We start from the raw sequence: 16,676 nt of genomic DNA, 5'->3' as shown, positions 1-16,676 counted from the left end.
AGACCCTGTGCCTACAGACGAAGCACAATTGCTTGTGTGGTATTGCATGATTACAGCAGCATCCAGAAAATCCCTCATATTATGAGAAATGACAAAGGTAACATTATGTCCCTGTTTTTTTTATAGGCATCACAGCTAGAGCAGATGGCAGATTTACGTATCCCCTCAGAGATGCGAGCGTAGTGCGTCTCAGAAATGTGCTGCTTTTTTCCTGCTGCGTTTATCAGTTGCTTGGAATGGCTTTTGTGGAATTCCACGTCATATTTCGCTTCTCTCTGACCTCCCACTAGACATGGTCATAATCTACGAGCTTTCTACAACATTAGAACGATGCCTTACAGCTGTCAGGTTCACCCATTACAGGGTTGGATGCACATGATGTGTCTCTGAATATTCTCTGCACACTCTGTTCAAGGCCGCTGGTAATTTAGGGATGCAGTAGATTAAAAGATTGTAGCTTTATGAGTATAATTCCTAGATATTTTTATGCTGGGACAAGCACACCTTCTGGTGTGCGTGCGCGTGTGTGTGTGTGTGTGTGTGTGCGTGCATGTGTGTTATTTTGCCTTTTCTCTCTCTAATGAAGTCCTGATCAACTCAAGGCCTCCATCTGCTTCTGCTTAGGCACGCTTTACCTTTTTTCTCTTCTGCCATACAAGGAAAACATACTCTGATACCGGAGCACCGCTAGAACTCGCAGAACCGTACGGTACATTCCACAGGATCATCTCGCACCAGTGTGGTGCCAGGGGCTCTAATGCATTGTTGGAAAATTCAACTGTGCTGTATGATATTTTGAAACTAGGCCTCAAAACCTATCAATGTTCCCTACCTATCAATAGCCAAAAAGGTTCAGAATGATTCAGATTTGTCTCAAGAAGACCTAGTGAGCTACCTACCTAGACAGCATTTTTAGGCATCATAGTGTGCAGTACATGAGTGTGATGTTCAAAACACTATCTAGGTATCACAGCCACATTTAGCAATGCCCCAAAAATGCTGCCTATGCATCAATGCTACACTCAAATATTCAAACATGCCAATTATGCCGAACAATTTTGTATGTGCATAATCTCTAAATGACCAAAAATGCTTCATAGGCACAATCATGTAAAATTTTGGGCAACATAGGCACATTTGGATGGTGGATTGAAACGTTCGACCTGCCTGTAATTGTAAGAGAGTATCATAGGTGCATTTGAACAATCAAATCAAATGGGTTTGAAACTCATTAGGGTTTAGAGACAAAGTCCTTGCTTGACAATATAAAGGACATTAGAACATATGAAAAGACCTCTAAATATACAACTCGTTAGGGTTTAATACAGCTCTTCCATGACAATATGGGGTTAATTCTGAGTTTTAAAGTGTTTGTGCTGATTTACATTTTTAATTAGCACTTCTAGTGTGAAGAAGTTGGATATGCTGGGAGGGATTTCCCATGCGTCACTCAGCTGACCCCAACATTAAGAGAGAGATGAGATAGCGGCAGTGTAATTTTCACCTGACAAAAGCGCCTGCTAAAAACATTATGGAGAAAAGCAGAATGTACATAGTGTGCAGTTTCCTTTAAATTGCTGCCCAACTGCTGAAATTCTCACCCTTTGGTTTTTTGCATGGCAAGCTTGAGGCTTTCAGCGTTCGTATTTAATCTTACGAAGCCTATATGGGTAAATATGAATAGTGTATGGACGACAGGCATTGCTGCTTTTCTCTGGCAGGATTTAAATGTTTATCGCATAAAGCAGGAAAGATTTAGGGCACGTGAGCACAGCTCCAGAATGCCAGAGCAGGCCTGTGCTGGACTTTTTTAGACTGGACTTCTGAGATCTTACCTTTTAAATTGGGTGTCAAAATCACAAAGCCCGTCAGATCGCAAACAGCTATGAATTCCTTTTTAAGCAATATGCAATTTAGCAGAAGAGAAACTGGGCTGAATACAATGAATATATTTGCTTTCTCCATCTCGGTTTCCCACACACTCTCTGTTTTTCATGCTTGCACACTTTCTGTTCTGTTTCTTTGGGCTCTGATGACCAAAATGTCTATAAAATGCTCTAGTTATATTAAATAATTTGAAATATATTAACTGTGTAGGGTGGAACTTGATTTTGACGATAAGCTCATGAAAAGCGGTGTTTATATATCAGGTGATTGGAAGAAGGGGGCCTGAAAAATAAGTGCAAAAATAAGTTCAAAAGCGCAGGTTTTGCTTGAATATTTAATTTCTCAACAAGGACAGGCCAACCACCACCTACATTTAAAAGCAAAAAACATTCAAAAAGACTTGATTCTGAAGTATTTATTTTTTTCATTAAAAATTAATATTTCCCCCTATTTTTGCTTTGTGGGTTTACAGAGATAGTAATATTGTGGTGGTGTGGATTTAGATTGCTGACATATTGCTTCAGCCAAACCAAATTTTGAGAGGCTGTGAGGCGATAAGAGGAATGAGAAGTAAAATGTAATTGCAGCAAAACATTGTGGATACAAAATTTAACATGCACTCAAACACAGATAATAAAAATAATAATGAATGAGATATTTGAGAAAGAATGATATTGGGTCGATACTGTGAACACTGTTGGGAATTATTATTTTTATGTTGTAAAACAACATAAACACATTGTGGTGGACATAAAAAATAACTGTTAAAACATTATGATAAACAGAATTATATGTTCCTGGAACACACTGGTCTGTAAGTGTTAGGTATGAGGTAGATATCAGCCTTTAGTGAGAGTTTTGAGAATGATAACCTGTAGGCCGTCACAGTGATGGAACTTGTTTTGATGCGCTTCTTTGGAGAAAACAACCGTAAGGTTCAGCGCTGACGCTGAGTGAGTTGGTACCTGGATTTATTGGGTTTTTTTTATTAATTTTGTCTGGTTTAGCTTTTGTACCTCAGAATGGGGCGTATGAATAGAGTCATATTGTTCAAAGGCCAAAAGAAGCGATTTGTAGGGTTTTGTGTGTGAGTTTGTGTATGTATCTGTATTTAGGTCTATCTGTCTCTTTGTCCATTAAAGCCACAGAGTTTTTCTCATTCTTTTGCCTCTTTTTTTTTCAGGACACTCCGAGATCCAGAAGTCATAAGAGGTGAGTCTCACTGCATCCAATATCTGTCAGCGGGTGAAATACGTTGTTTCAGGCAGATCGAAGGGATTAAACAGTTTTAGCCGTTGACCGCAGCTCTGTACCATTCGCTCATCTGGTGGCTTCTGTCAGATGTACAAAAATTATCCTGGCTTAAAAATGTGCCTTTAGTGAAACTGCTGAGAAAAATGTGTCTTGTCAGAAGAAAGGGCTTTAAAGCCAGCATGGCTTAACTGGACTCATTTTCAGAGCCATTGTGAGACTGCCAGGAGCTTTCGTTCTCTCAGTCGGCAGCAACGTCAGGACTGAATTTGTTTCCACTTGAATGATACAAGTGGACTGTTTGTATCAAGCAGGTTCCAGGAAGTTAAAACTTGTAGACCCTAAGTTTTCCCCTATGATTCAACCCTAACCAAACACTGATCAAGTTTGACAAAGAAATATCCACTGTGCCACCTCTCACGTAAACACTTGGCGCCCAACAATGGTTATTTTTCTTAAACATTTCCAAGTGTCACATTAAATTTTTGATACAGTTTACAGCAATTGAGGTTAAATTCACAAGCAAATTGTTCTTTAAACCGATTCCTTTAAAATAATGTTTTGAAGCATTACATAAAAAGGTTAGAAATTCACTCAACTGTAAGGGAAACGTTTAGAAGTAATTCCATTAAATGGAATTTAACCATAATTGTATCCTCACTATCATCTAAAAAGCAGAATATCATAGAGACTTGGATGGGCTCTCATAACTTGGACTGGTAGCAACTGAAAAACAACCACCCAGGTATAGTAGCAATGGCGTAGCAGCATGCTAATGACCGGTCAGAACACCTCAGCAACCTTCACAGAAAATGTTCAAAAATGTTGACAAAAAAAAGCCATCCAATTAGTTGAGCTAGTTCATTTAAATGACCTAACTGATTCACTAAATGAATCAGACCTCCCAGTTTACAATGGCTTGGACTTTTGCAGACATTTTGCACACTGGTTCCAGGGTGATGCAGACAAAAGCCCATCTGAGGCTCAGTCTGGCCGTTTGATTAGTCGCCCATCTTTCTGCCCCGACACTCGCACTCGAACACCCAGGGCTCTGCCGCAGCCGGCACGACAGGTGGGCGGCAGAACAAGCAGCTGAGACCGCTACATACACACACACAGTGAATCAGAATAAGAGGAGAAGGCTAACCATCACATTAAATTACAGTCCCACTGCCATATTTAATGTTTCAGAGACGAGGCAAATACGTCTTACTATGGTTAGTTTATTCTTGAGGAATGGACACAGTTCTATAGAAATGTTTTCAGAATTAATTAAAACTGTTGCCAGCTAGTATGGCCAACATATTTAGTGTTAACTTCTGTACCCCCTGCCCTCTCTCTCATACACACACACACACCCACACACCCCTACCCCTGCTGGTTTTCCAGGAGCAGATCATTACCTCTGCATCCGCCTCTCCACGGGGGACTAATGCAACAGAGTGGCTGTTACATTCCCAGGACATGAACATTCAGATTGGACATCTGCTCTGTTCTCCGAGTCTATCAGATTCAGTCTACACTACACTGATAGAGGCACGGCAAAACACATCACACACCTTACCTGGACACATTACTGGACCTTTTTGTTTAGGGTTTCCTTTATTATTAATTTACTTTTTACTTATTTTACTTCAGTGTTAAATAACAGCTGTGTCATCTTTGTAAGATGTCACTGCCAATTGCAGTTTTGAAAGAACATTTTTACATTTTCAGAAGAAAATAACTTGTCGCCACTATGCTAACTTGTGGCCAGGAAATTACTTTGTGGTTGCTGGGGTGTTCTAGGTGGTTGTAAGGTGGTTTCTTTGTCATGAAGAAGAAATCAAATGAAAAGAGCCTACCTGAAAACATGATATTCTGGTCACTAGACATGGCGCAGGTCCATTATTATCATTTGTAAGCAGAGTTTGATCACCTAAAAGTAACACAAAATACACACAAAAATTGCTGGAGGAATTACTCTTAGGGGTTTGTTCAAATCTGTAACCCTAAGATGAGCAATAATAATAATAATATTAATAGTGATGATGCTTGCATTAACTAAATAGTTTTGGTTCATAAGCATCGGCTTCATTCTGTACGTTTGACCTGAATGTCCTCATTATACAGTATGAAGCACTTGACCGTACCTCCTCATTAGCAGGAGGATTAGAACGGCCGTCCGTCAAAAGAAAATAACTGTGGCGAATATTTGAGCCGGCAAATGGTCTTTCAGTGCCTGAACGACGACGGCCCAACCAGACCTCAGTGAATGCTAATATTACGGGGGCCAGAGCCCCCTTCAGCCGGTCTGCGAGTTTGAGGTTGAAGTGAGGCTTTAGAAGACGGAGGTGAGGCGATTGAAGCTAGTTCCAATCAGAGCAGGATATTTCTGTAGGGCCAGTGTTGCATTTGTCACTTTCACAGCTGATTTCACAGCAATTTCGAAGACATTTTTGAATTCTGTTTTCTCGTAGCTGTGAAATGTAAGTGTTTGAAATGTAAAATGACAGGTTCTCTTGAGCAGGGCTCTGTCCTTTATTAACTTGGGATTGGCCGCAGATCTGAAAGCTTGCTTCAAAACAACTGCATTCGCAACTCATCTAGCTCCTGCTTTGTCTTTCCAAACGATGTTGGACGGACACGGTTTTATTCATGTGGATTTGATTGGATCAGGATGGGGTTAATGTGTTACATTAAACACAGTCAAAGCGTTAATTAGCCATAATGCGCTTCTCTTGACTATTTTATTCCACATGTCATTTTACAACTCAAGGACTAGAGAAACTAATTATGGACTTGTACCACAAAATAAGTATTTTTTTCCACAAAAATTGATAAATATCACAATATAGTAATCCAAGCTGCAAAGCTGCACGAAAACAAAGTGAATTGTAAAAAGCGCAATTTGTAATTGTAATTTGGGATTTGGGGTAAGATCTGCTGATCCTATGTCCTGCCATAACACATGAAAACTAAGGTGAAGTACATTGTATTTATCATTTAAGGTTAAGATGATATAAGAGTTTTCTGCCAGTTCCTGTTCTCTATATTGTAAGTGAAATGAGCCAGATTTCTCTCACCATTTGTCTTTATTGGCTCTTGGAGCCCCTGTCCCATTCTTTGAATAGTTCTGGTCATTGGATTAGGACCGGTGACACTCTAGAGTCTGGGGTTCCTATACCTGGATACTTAATTAAGGTGGTCACCAAGCTGTTTGTCTCCATTTCTGAGCACTGCCTCCTAAAATGTATATAAACTACAATGCATCACTGTCTCAATAAAGAATCCAGCTAAAGATACAACCGAGTTTCCTACACTTGCCAGTTTCTTTTCCTCCCGCTTTTGTGGAATGGACAGGCAGTCTTCATTCAGAACACTCTTATGGCCCAATAATTTGAATATTACAAAGGAATTCTCTCCAAGTTTTCCACATATGTAATTATTGAAATGAACCTGGTTAACATAAGTTCCACATAAATATTCCCTGAGTGTCTGGTCTTGGTAGAGAGAGAGAGAGAGAGAGAGAGAGAGAGAGAGATGCTGAAGTGGAAACAAATGAAAAAAGATTCTTTTTTTTATTTGTCTCCCTTTTCTTTGACTAGCTGCAGAGCGGTGTCCCTATAGGCTCAGTCCTGTAAGAAGCAGGTCTGTTCTCCTCACTAATGAAAGCTCATTGCTCTAATGACTTCTACTGTGCCATAAAAAGGCTTTTCATACTCTGATAATTTACTGCTTCAGTTTTCTTATTTCCGCTCCTATGAAATAAATGATGCACTTTCCAAGCCATTATGTTAGAAAAAGGAGAAAAAATTTGTGAAAAGATGTTTTAGCAAGGCATCTTTTGTAACCAGACCGTTGAATGAAAAGGTGCGCACCTGTTTTTTTTTTTATTTAATTTGAGCTTTTAAGAAGCGCCTCCATTAGAGGCGTACGGTACCATTGGCAGCGAGTCACGAATCGGGCACAATGTTCCAAAATGCTATTTCAGCGTCAATAAGCACGACCCCTTTTTGTTTGTTTTGTGCCGTACTTGGCACGTTCAAAAGAAAGATGTATTCATTTAGATGTTGGAGTTCAAACAAGTACCATTTGCATTAGTGATGGTTTTGCATTGAAAATTGTGTTTCTGTGTGTCCAGCGACGAAGACAGACATCGCCATCGACACGGACGGGAAGGCAGCGGCGTCACGCCCACAGCCCTGGAGAGAAGGATAGAGGAGCTAGAGAGGGTACGTTTGTGTAGATAGAACGGCATGTCTCACCTACAGGTTTTCACAGTCTTGTTCTCAAAGACTTTCTTTGTATCCTTGAAGCAAAATGTTTGCCTTGAACTACACATGTAGCTACTCAATCAACATTGCCTTTCTTTATCTGAGGAAAAAATGTCAACATTTCAGTGGGTTTACGACGTCTTTCTGCTATCTTTGGGTCGATCCTAAATCACTGACGCATAAGTTCTCACGACGCAGGAAGACACATCCGTCCGCACCGTTTTTATGAAACGCCACGTGACCGAACTCTGTGCAGCTCACTCTCAAATGTTACCATACTTTCAAAACCTGGAACCCACACGAACTCATGGTCACATACTGATATTAAATTTTCATTTCAGTATGGGGTCAATATCCAAAGCCAGTGAGATTTTTTTTTTTTTTTGCAGCACCTTATATTGCATTGGTTTCACATCTCTCAGGATGACAGCTCTGTAATAACCTTCAACTTAATTGGGTTCAGATTTTTCACGCAACCAATACTAGATTTTAAAACGGAGATGCATTAAGACAACACGATCGTGAGAGGAATGTCTGTAGTTACCCAGACATGCGTAGGCCCTACACGAGAGGTGGTGTTTTATTGTCATGCATCAAACAGTCATAAATAGAATGTCTTGTTTTTTTTGTGTGTGTGGATTTTGTCACATTGCATAGTGCGACGAAAGGCCGCATCTGCAGAAGAAGATTGACGCCTACGTCTACATCATTGCCTCTTTAGCCCCGCCCACAGATTTGCGCATGTCATGTAATAGTAGATATCAGAGATGCAAACACATGATTGCTCCAGCAACAAAATACCTGAGGATTACAAGACATTGTGCAGTGGCAAATTGTGCATTGCTTTGATTTTGATTACGAAGTGTCAGATTGTGTCAATTTGTGTGTTTGCTTTATTTTACTTGGAATTCTTTTCAACAAGACACCGTTTGGCGCAGGCTTTTCAGAGACCGAAAAGAAAAGATGATGCACTGCTGACAATATCAAGTATTCAGAAAGCAGTCACACATGGTGTTAATTATAAGTCAGATTAAATGAGAAAAATTGGGATGATTTTAAGAAAATGAGAAGTTTTGGATGCAAGACACCTTGATTTAAAGTAAAAATAAAATAAAATAAAAACTGTCCAAAGAAGTCCAGGGCAGTCTGTCACCATGCCGTGTTGAGACATTGTGGAGATGCACACAAGGCTTTGGATCTGACAGAATTGTGTGTTCACAGGAGCTGTCCTTGGAGAGACAGGAGAACGGTCGCCTGCTGAAAGCCTATCAAGACAAGGACGAGCAGATCATTAAGCTGAAGGAGGAGATCGACCTGCTAAACAGGGTGAGAAGCCGATGGCGGCCTCATAACATGCGCAGGTGGCCAGAGGCGGTGGCGCTATCTGTCCTAGTAATTTTCATTTTCTGTCCGATAACTACATAGGCATTTCATTTGCAGCGGCAATGCTATAATTGCTGGTTAAATTTTTCACGAAGATAATGCAATGTGCTTACTAAACATAAAGATAAGAACCGCCCACAATTGTTTTTTTATACCAAAATGCTGCATATAATATGAAAAGTTGGTACGTTTTACAGTGGGCTTAAGCACGCCCCCTCCCTTCCACTAGGCTGGGCGTGACATCATAAAAGGGACTCCAAGCTTTTACTGTCTATGCCTGGTCTATGCTCCAAGCCTAGAGTTACCGTTAGTCTAAACGGCAAGTAGGCTAGCAGTTATATTGGAGACCTAGCTAGCAAAAATGGTAAACTATTGTGTTTGTGCGGGATGTACGAATACATCAAAAACGGGGGAGAGGCTCCACAAGTTCCCCAAGGACAAACGACTGATTCGTGCTTGTAAGTGTTAGCATACCGACCCTACCCGAGCACGTTGTGTCCGAGCCCAGCCCGGCCCGACACATTAACCTGACCATTTTTTAATACGTGGGTCACAGGGATGGAAATTAGCACCCGCCACCAGCCAAATGCGGGTGATTTTGTGTTGTGGCGGGTAAACTCGCTTCACCTACCGGCCACCGTGGCGGGTAAATAAAAATAGCATACTGTTTCACCCGGACGGCGGACACTTTTAGAGGAGGCACACCTTCAAACAAAAATGTGGCGTTACATCGCAGGCGTAGAGGTCTGCAGAGAAAACATCATGGTGCGTTCACACCAGACGAGAATAGAGCGTCTGGCGCGAGTGATTTCATTGTTAAGTCAATGCAAAGACGCGTTGCGCGCGTAAAAAATTCCTACGGCGCGAATGAGGTAGAGCGCGCCGTGGTAGATGCGAATACGCCTCATTCGCGCGGCAAGTTCGAGCGTCTGACGCGTTCCGCGCGCATGATTTTATTAAGTGCTTTTGTGCATTCACGCGTTTGACGCGAATTCGCGTCTGCCGCCCGAGTTGAAAAATCTGAACTTTGGCGTCAATTCGCGCCGTGTTAACCAATCAGGAGCCTAGCTGCTGTCACGTGGTGAAGTATCTGGATGCTTCAATAAATTATTTTGTACTAAATGCCTGATGTGGCTCTAATGCACAACAAAGCAAATATTTTATCACATAAAACTTGATTTCAATATATGAGACATATTCATTTTGTATTGAATGCTATTTATTCCATTTCATATCTAGATTATATTAAATATTATACTAATGTAAAGGCAACCAACATACTATAGCTCATACATCCGTGTCTGGAGAGTGTTGTGTGAGAGAAAAAAAAAATCACAGGACAGGTTAATTACTTTTGGAGGCTGGCTCAAATTATCATCAAAACAAAAATAAATGACAGATTAGGTGGATGAGGCCGAGGGTGAGAGAAAGAGAAAATGTCAGTATTTCATTGAGACTTGAGATTAAATAAACTGCTTAAGTATTCTTGTAGTATTAATTTTCACATGCAGTTACACATTGTCGGTTAAAAACAAGAAAGTGGCTGGTAAAAACATTGAGTGGCTGGTAGATTTTGAAATCCACCAGCCACAGTGGCCGTTGGACAAAAAAGTTAATTTCCATCCCTGGTGGGTCATCATTATTATAACTGACGTTCTCAACTACTTTCTATGTTACGTTCTCCCACCCGCAACATTTATGTTTTGTCCCGCGCCCACCCGCAAAAAGACTTTTTTTTCTGTACCTCCAAATACTTTCAAGTTAGCCTACGTGTCGCCACCATACACATCAGCATAAATTCTCCTGATAAATTATTTGTTATTAAAGCATTAACACACAAACCACACTGTTATAACGTTATAACATAAAAACAAGCAGGCTAACTTACAGTCATGCATGGTTTGGCATGACTCCGCGCAAAGTGCGCTCCCATAATAATTCCTAAAAAGCTGACATCAGTTCATCACGATCTCACGCATCTCTGTTATTATCAATGAATTTTTCATAATATCTAGACTTTCTTATAATTCACACAGAGTGAGTGCATTACCGCCCGCGCTCCCTCTTATGACGTCATCACCCAGTTACTGTAAAAACATGCTACCTTTGAAGAAACCCCAATAAATGTTATTTTAAGACAGACATTTTTAAATATATACATATTGAGCACTTTAATTTACACATTAATTGTTTGTGGTGGTGTTTAACCTGCAATTTACACTTTAAAGTGTTATGTCAATTTATAGGCTGATTGCACATGTGCTCCTAGAGCATTTTGCTTGGGGCTTAACCTTAAATAGGCAATTGAAATATTTGGAGCTATATGACCTTTACATGGGTATTAGTTAAAGAGTAGTTTTTAAAATAACGGTGCATAGTAGAGGTATGCATGCGATTGATGTTTTGTTCCTGCTAAAAAGAAGTTTTATTCTGTTTCATTCTGTTCCTGGCTGCAGCTTTTACATTTTGGCCCACCCCTGCCAGCAATATCCCCCAGGTAGAGATGTACGTGGATTTTTCAGTGCTTTTTTGATATGACTGTTGCTCAGGTGTCATAGGCAATTTTGTGCAATTCCCCCCAACACACGCACACACGCGCACACACACACACACACACACACACACACACACACACACACACACACACACACACACACACACACACACACACACACACACACACACACACACACACACACACACACACACACACAACCAAACAAACAAAGCTTCACCTTGTTGCATTTGTTGCAGTAAGCAAAAGAAAGGCACTTTTCCTTGGTGTCTTTTTCCCTCATAGTCTTTGACTATGTATTGGCAGGTATACAAATTGCAATAAAGTGAAAGCTCACCATTTAACATGGGTCTTTTAAAGCAGCAAAGAGTTTTGAAAAGGTCCAAACAGTGCAGTAGTCAAAGTGGTAATACACATTTTGATTTGTTTATAAAACAGCGACGTAGGCCAGCACTCATCTGAGGCTGTGTCGGCCGTCCTTGTGCCTTCAGAGGTTTGTTTGATGCCGAAGATTTGTCACACAGGGTGTCCCATTAAGGAGTGGTAATTAAAAGCACCACAAGCACACAGTGTTGCACTTGTTTACTCTGCTAATGGACATTACTCATCTGCTAACTTGTCACGGTATACACTAGGGCGCCTGGCAGACTTGGGACGTGTCCTATGTTGAGTTTGCAGGTGTTTTGCATTGCGTCAAGCTTGTTTTCTTTTGGACGTTTCACGATTAGCAAACGACCACGTTGCTATCTCGCAGCAATCAGGTCTATATTGTAAAGGTGCTTTGTGGCTTAGCGGAAGATTAGAATGATCTTTTGCTTTAGGGTAAGAAATGGTGTCAGTGTGTGTGAAGTGGCTGCCACTGCATTGGGCCAGATTGGAAATTTGATGAACATTATGGAGTCACGGTGTCCCGTGGGGATAGATATTGATGTTTTTTTTCTTTTGCGCTCATCACAGTGGGTGTGTACCAAATCACCGGTGAGGCTGAAACTGGATAGACTTTTTGAACATGTGTCTGGCCAGCGTCAGGTGCAGGCTAGGCGAGCACATAGCGCCAATCAAGTAGCAAGATGTAGTGTTAGGAAGGTCTAATAATGTAATTTCACAGATAGTTTAACATGACTGTCATTAAGAGTTTTTCCATCACAAACACATTAAAGGTTGATGTGCAAGTTTACGAAAGGTCATCTTTATACTTGAAATGTGTGTGCAATAGCTGTAACGGTGATGCTACTTCATTATAGAAGCTTGTAAGCAAAGGTGTGCCTTTTCCAGTGCTGAAAGATTGTAATAATCTCTGAGTCATTGTGCTTCTCACAGTGCGGTGTCAGCGATTGTGCCCGATGGCATGAAACTGTGAAAGCATTGGCTTCTGCCCTTGAATAACAATTGTATTGTGTGTGTGTGTAGGTGGGTGAGAAAAAAACAAACTAGAAATCAGTTGGTTGTGTCATGTTGACATCAGGTGTCTTTGGGAATGTAGTTAAGGTGTGTTTGATGATGTGAGGTGACATTGTATAGTGGTAAGAAGTTAGTTACTTAAAGTGAAGTGTGATGTGTTATTGTGGCACCATTACCCAAAGCAAATATAGCTGGTGGCTGTTAGTATAACAGTGTTTTAGTGTATGTGCGGTTCTGATATTGTGATGTAGTGAGTAATGGAGAAGTAATGTAATTAATGAATGCTCTGTAGAGTAGTAATAAAGCAAGAATTGGTCAAGTTAGCTGGGGTTAGCTCCAACCACAATGAAATACACCTGGAGCAGATAATCCCAGTGTTAGAAGGCATGTGTGTTGAGGCAAGTTTGTCCATCCTGACTAAGGTCACCTGGTTGTGTTCTAAATGAGCACAAGGAATTGGTGTAGCTGGAAGCATGTTGTCCACAAGCGTTTATGGTAGTAATTTATTGTGTGTTTTCCCAAGCTTAGTCATACCTGTGTAGAAAGAAGGCGGCCAGTGTGTGTCCCTTGGTGGAGTCGCGCAGGTAGAGTCGCAGGTCTTTACACGACAATGGCTGCCGCTGCAGGAATGCTACACCTTACTTTGCTCCTTGGCCCGCACCTGCCAGGCACCTCGTCAACCAATAGCACACGGCTATGCGTTGCAAACAATGCTTCTCACACCTGACGCCACTCATCAGCTCGTTCCTATGCGGCCCTAGCCGCTGCCCTGCTTTATTCATGATGATTCCAATAAAGTGTCGCCTTGTTTTTGCCTCATATTTCACTCCCTTATTTCAGGGGGAGTTTCTCACTTTCACACACAGGGTTCTGTTCTTATACTTACATAGGCCTATCTTTTTCATTACACACATCAACAAACTGCCATACTCATTTTTCTATCAATCACAGCTGTGCATTAAAGGGGTCATATAATGCCATTTTTGTACAAGCTAATATGATTCTTTAGGGTCTAAATTAAAAGTTTGTAATATACTTTAATTAAAAATTCTCATTAGTATTGTAAGAAAACACTTATTTTACCTGGTCAAAAACAGCTCTGTTTTCAGCACGCCGTTTCAGTGCATATGCCTTTAAATGATCATGAGCTGCGCTCACTCCGCCTCTCTGTTCTGTGCATACACCGTTTGTAACACAATAACCATAACGCGTTGTTCAGTATAAACGTGGAATTATGAATTATATTGAGAACGTCATACATAGAAAACATGCCGTAATGTACCCTGACTGAGTGTAAACCTTAGACGCATTCATTGTGAAGCGTGCAGCTGGCGATTTGCAAAGATTAATATATTAATATAAAGTTTAATAAAACGTTTCACTCACTTCCGTTCTTCTGGAGGTTCAGCAGGAACACGAATATCTGGTACCGATCCTTTTTAGCAAAGCTTCTTAGCAAATCCAGCTTTATACTGACCCTCGTTTATAAAGCAGTCTGGTGTGTGAAATGATTCGCGCAAACATGAGAGCATTGACGTTGCTCGTGGGGAATATTCCCTTCGAAAACAAAACTCAGCCACTGCGTCTTCAGCGGTTCGGATTCAGGAACATTAAAATGACTGCTGTGTTCGTTATTACACCCAAGAACAGAACACCACAATCGCTTAGACGCCATTCTGCTCATAGACAGTGCTCCAGCATATCAACAACGACCGCTCCGGTCCGGTCCGCGCCGCGCAGACTATGATTGACAGCTACCTCATGAGCGAGGGCGGGTCTGTGTTGAAACGCTCCCGTCAATCAACAATCGTGGGAGGGGCGTCCGTTTTATTGACGTCACAAAAACGAACGGCTCGATTTGAGGCAGGGGAAAACATATAAGGAGATTAAAACAAAACCACTGGATGGATTTTTATCATTATATGATGTTTGTGTACAGGCACTGCCAACACACATTTCAGTACAATCAACTTGTAAAAGTGCATGTACCATTATATGACCCCTTTAAACATCATTACTACATGTGATTTGATTGCACATTTTACTTTATTCACTGCACCAACAGCATTTATTTTTGACTTTATCCACGCTACTGATTCATTCTTATGACTATTCCCACACTTTTCAACAATTCCAGTCATCCAGTTCAATATCCTTACCTCTCCATCATGGGCCAGCTCAGCATTAGAAAGCCGCTCGACTTTTAGTCTTACAGCAAGGAACAAACCCAGTGGGTGGTTCTGACCCGTTTCTGTCAGAGCTGTTGTCTTTGTCTTAGATTGCAGTCTGTTCTCTCGTTTCATTCCAACACAAACAGCTTCAACAGCGCCAACAAATACAGTCTGTTGTGTCGGTGCTAGACCGCTCAAAGGTTTGCCTGATGTGTCTGTCTTGTCCCTTTACTGGAAGGTAGTATGCTAACAAGATTCAATATCAATAAATATGAACAAATAAATGCACATAAATACACCGTAAACAAAGCTTCCAGGAACAGATGTGAAAAGGTCACACTTAAACGGACTCCAATGAAAAAGACAAATTCCTCTTTACAAAAGGCACCAAGACAATTGTTCTCTCCTAAAACAGCCCTGGACAATGCAATTGTAGCTCAGCTTCATCCAGCCTTTTCGCGCACCTTCATCACAGTACGATTCGTTTCAGTACAACAATAAACACTACTGCACTGCCACACAACTAAACAAACAACAACAAACACTACACCTCCATTACACACATGTACATGGACTTAATAACTGCCACTATTTAGTCTGGCAAAGAGCTCATTCAAGCTCATTTCCAATCCGCCGAAATCGAGGCACCAATCAGAAACGTTGGGGCGGGCTTTACACGATGACGACAGCGCTGGGATTTTGTAGCAGATTTTGTAGCCTACATTACAAAGATGGATGCCGCCGTCGAACATCACTCGTTCCAATCAGCTATCGCGTCTGTTTTAAGCGATTTGAACGTTTCCCTTTTGTTAAAAATCGAGCAAAGAACAACACTTGGAGATGTTTCTCCGCCGCTCTGCATACGTCATCTCCTTCATCGCTCTGATTGGTTTTAGGTCTATCCGCGACGTCCATTGGTGACGCCCCTCTGGAAATGATTTGTCTATGACGCTTTGCCAGACCATAACTCCAGGCTATGTTTTGTCATTAAATCAACCAAAATATAAATGTATAACATTATCAGACTATTGTAAAGGCTTCAACTTTCAAAATTGGATCACATATTTCTGTTTTATATGTTCTTAGACTACAATTACCATATTGTTTGTGACACCCTATCAGGATCACGTCTTGTGCTTCCTTTATTTTGTGATGGAAAATAAAGTAATCCTCTCTCTACATTTCAAACTTTTTCAGGATCTGGATGACATTGAAGACGAGAACGAGCAGCTCAAACAGGAAAATAAGACCTTGCTCAAAGTGGTCGGCCAACTCACCAGGTAGAACCCGGCGACCCGAGGACGGCTGGAAATGGAGTCTGCGTCTCCATTGGGATTGGTTGAGAAACCCCGCCGCCGCTGCCGCCTCTGTCCTTTTATGTGTTCTGCTCTGGTCTTACGTGTCTGTCCGTCTTGTTGTCGCTCTCTGGAAGACAATGCGCGCGTGGGGAGGCTTTGAGAACCTGGACCTCCGGATGTGGAACCGAGCCCCCGACGCCGTGTTACTCGAGGCCTCCCTCTTCTACCGGAAGAACTTGCCCTTTATTTAATGTAAATGTGCGTGTACATAGGCTACTGTGACTGTCCTTTTAAGGCTCATGCAAGACAACAAAAAGAGGAAATGCGTCTGAATGTACGTGGTGTGGCACCAAATTCCTTTTCTTTTACAATTACCTTTGTCAAAAATTTCCCAAAAAGTGCCTGTTAAGACAGTAGCCTGCATCTCACCTTGTGGCCTCGTTTTAAACTAGGTAACCGATCCTGCCTGGCGGTTGGCGGTACTTGGTGCAACTCCGTCACGTCTGCGACCTTC

General features: G+C 41.3%; 1 protein-coding gene across 1 annotated transcript in view; it reads left to right on the top strand.

Annotated features, from left to right (window-relative positions):
* pawr (PRKC, apoptosis, WT1, regulator) overlaps positions 1 to 16,676 on the top strand; it is a 56,631-nt gene extending 39,955 nt beyond the window's left edge. The window contains exons 3-6 of the mRNA XM_056247451.1: positions 3,071 to 3,099; positions 7,262 to 7,352; positions 8,616 to 8,720; positions 16,062 to 16,676. Coding sequence (XP_056103426.1) covers positions 3,071 to 3,099; positions 7,262 to 7,352; positions 8,616 to 8,720; positions 16,062 to 16,148 — 312 coding nt within the window. The 3' untranslated portion in view covers positions 16,149 to 16,676. The remainder of the gene's footprint in view (positions 1 to 3,070; positions 3,100 to 7,261; positions 7,353 to 8,615; positions 8,721 to 16,061) is intronic.

Source organism: Rhinichthys klamathensis, unplaced genomic scaffold (genome assembly GCF_029890125.1).
Source record: "Rhinichthys klamathensis goyatoka isolate OS25496 unplaced genomic scaffold, OSU_Roscu_1.1 h1tg000048l_1, whole genome shotgun sequence".
NCBI classification, from domain to species: domain Eukaryota; kingdom Metazoa; phylum Chordata; class Actinopteri; order Cypriniformes; family Leuciscidae; genus Rhinichthys; species Rhinichthys klamathensis.
Note: the sequence above shows the minus strand (reverse complement) of the source record. Positions and strands in the feature narration are given on the sequence as shown.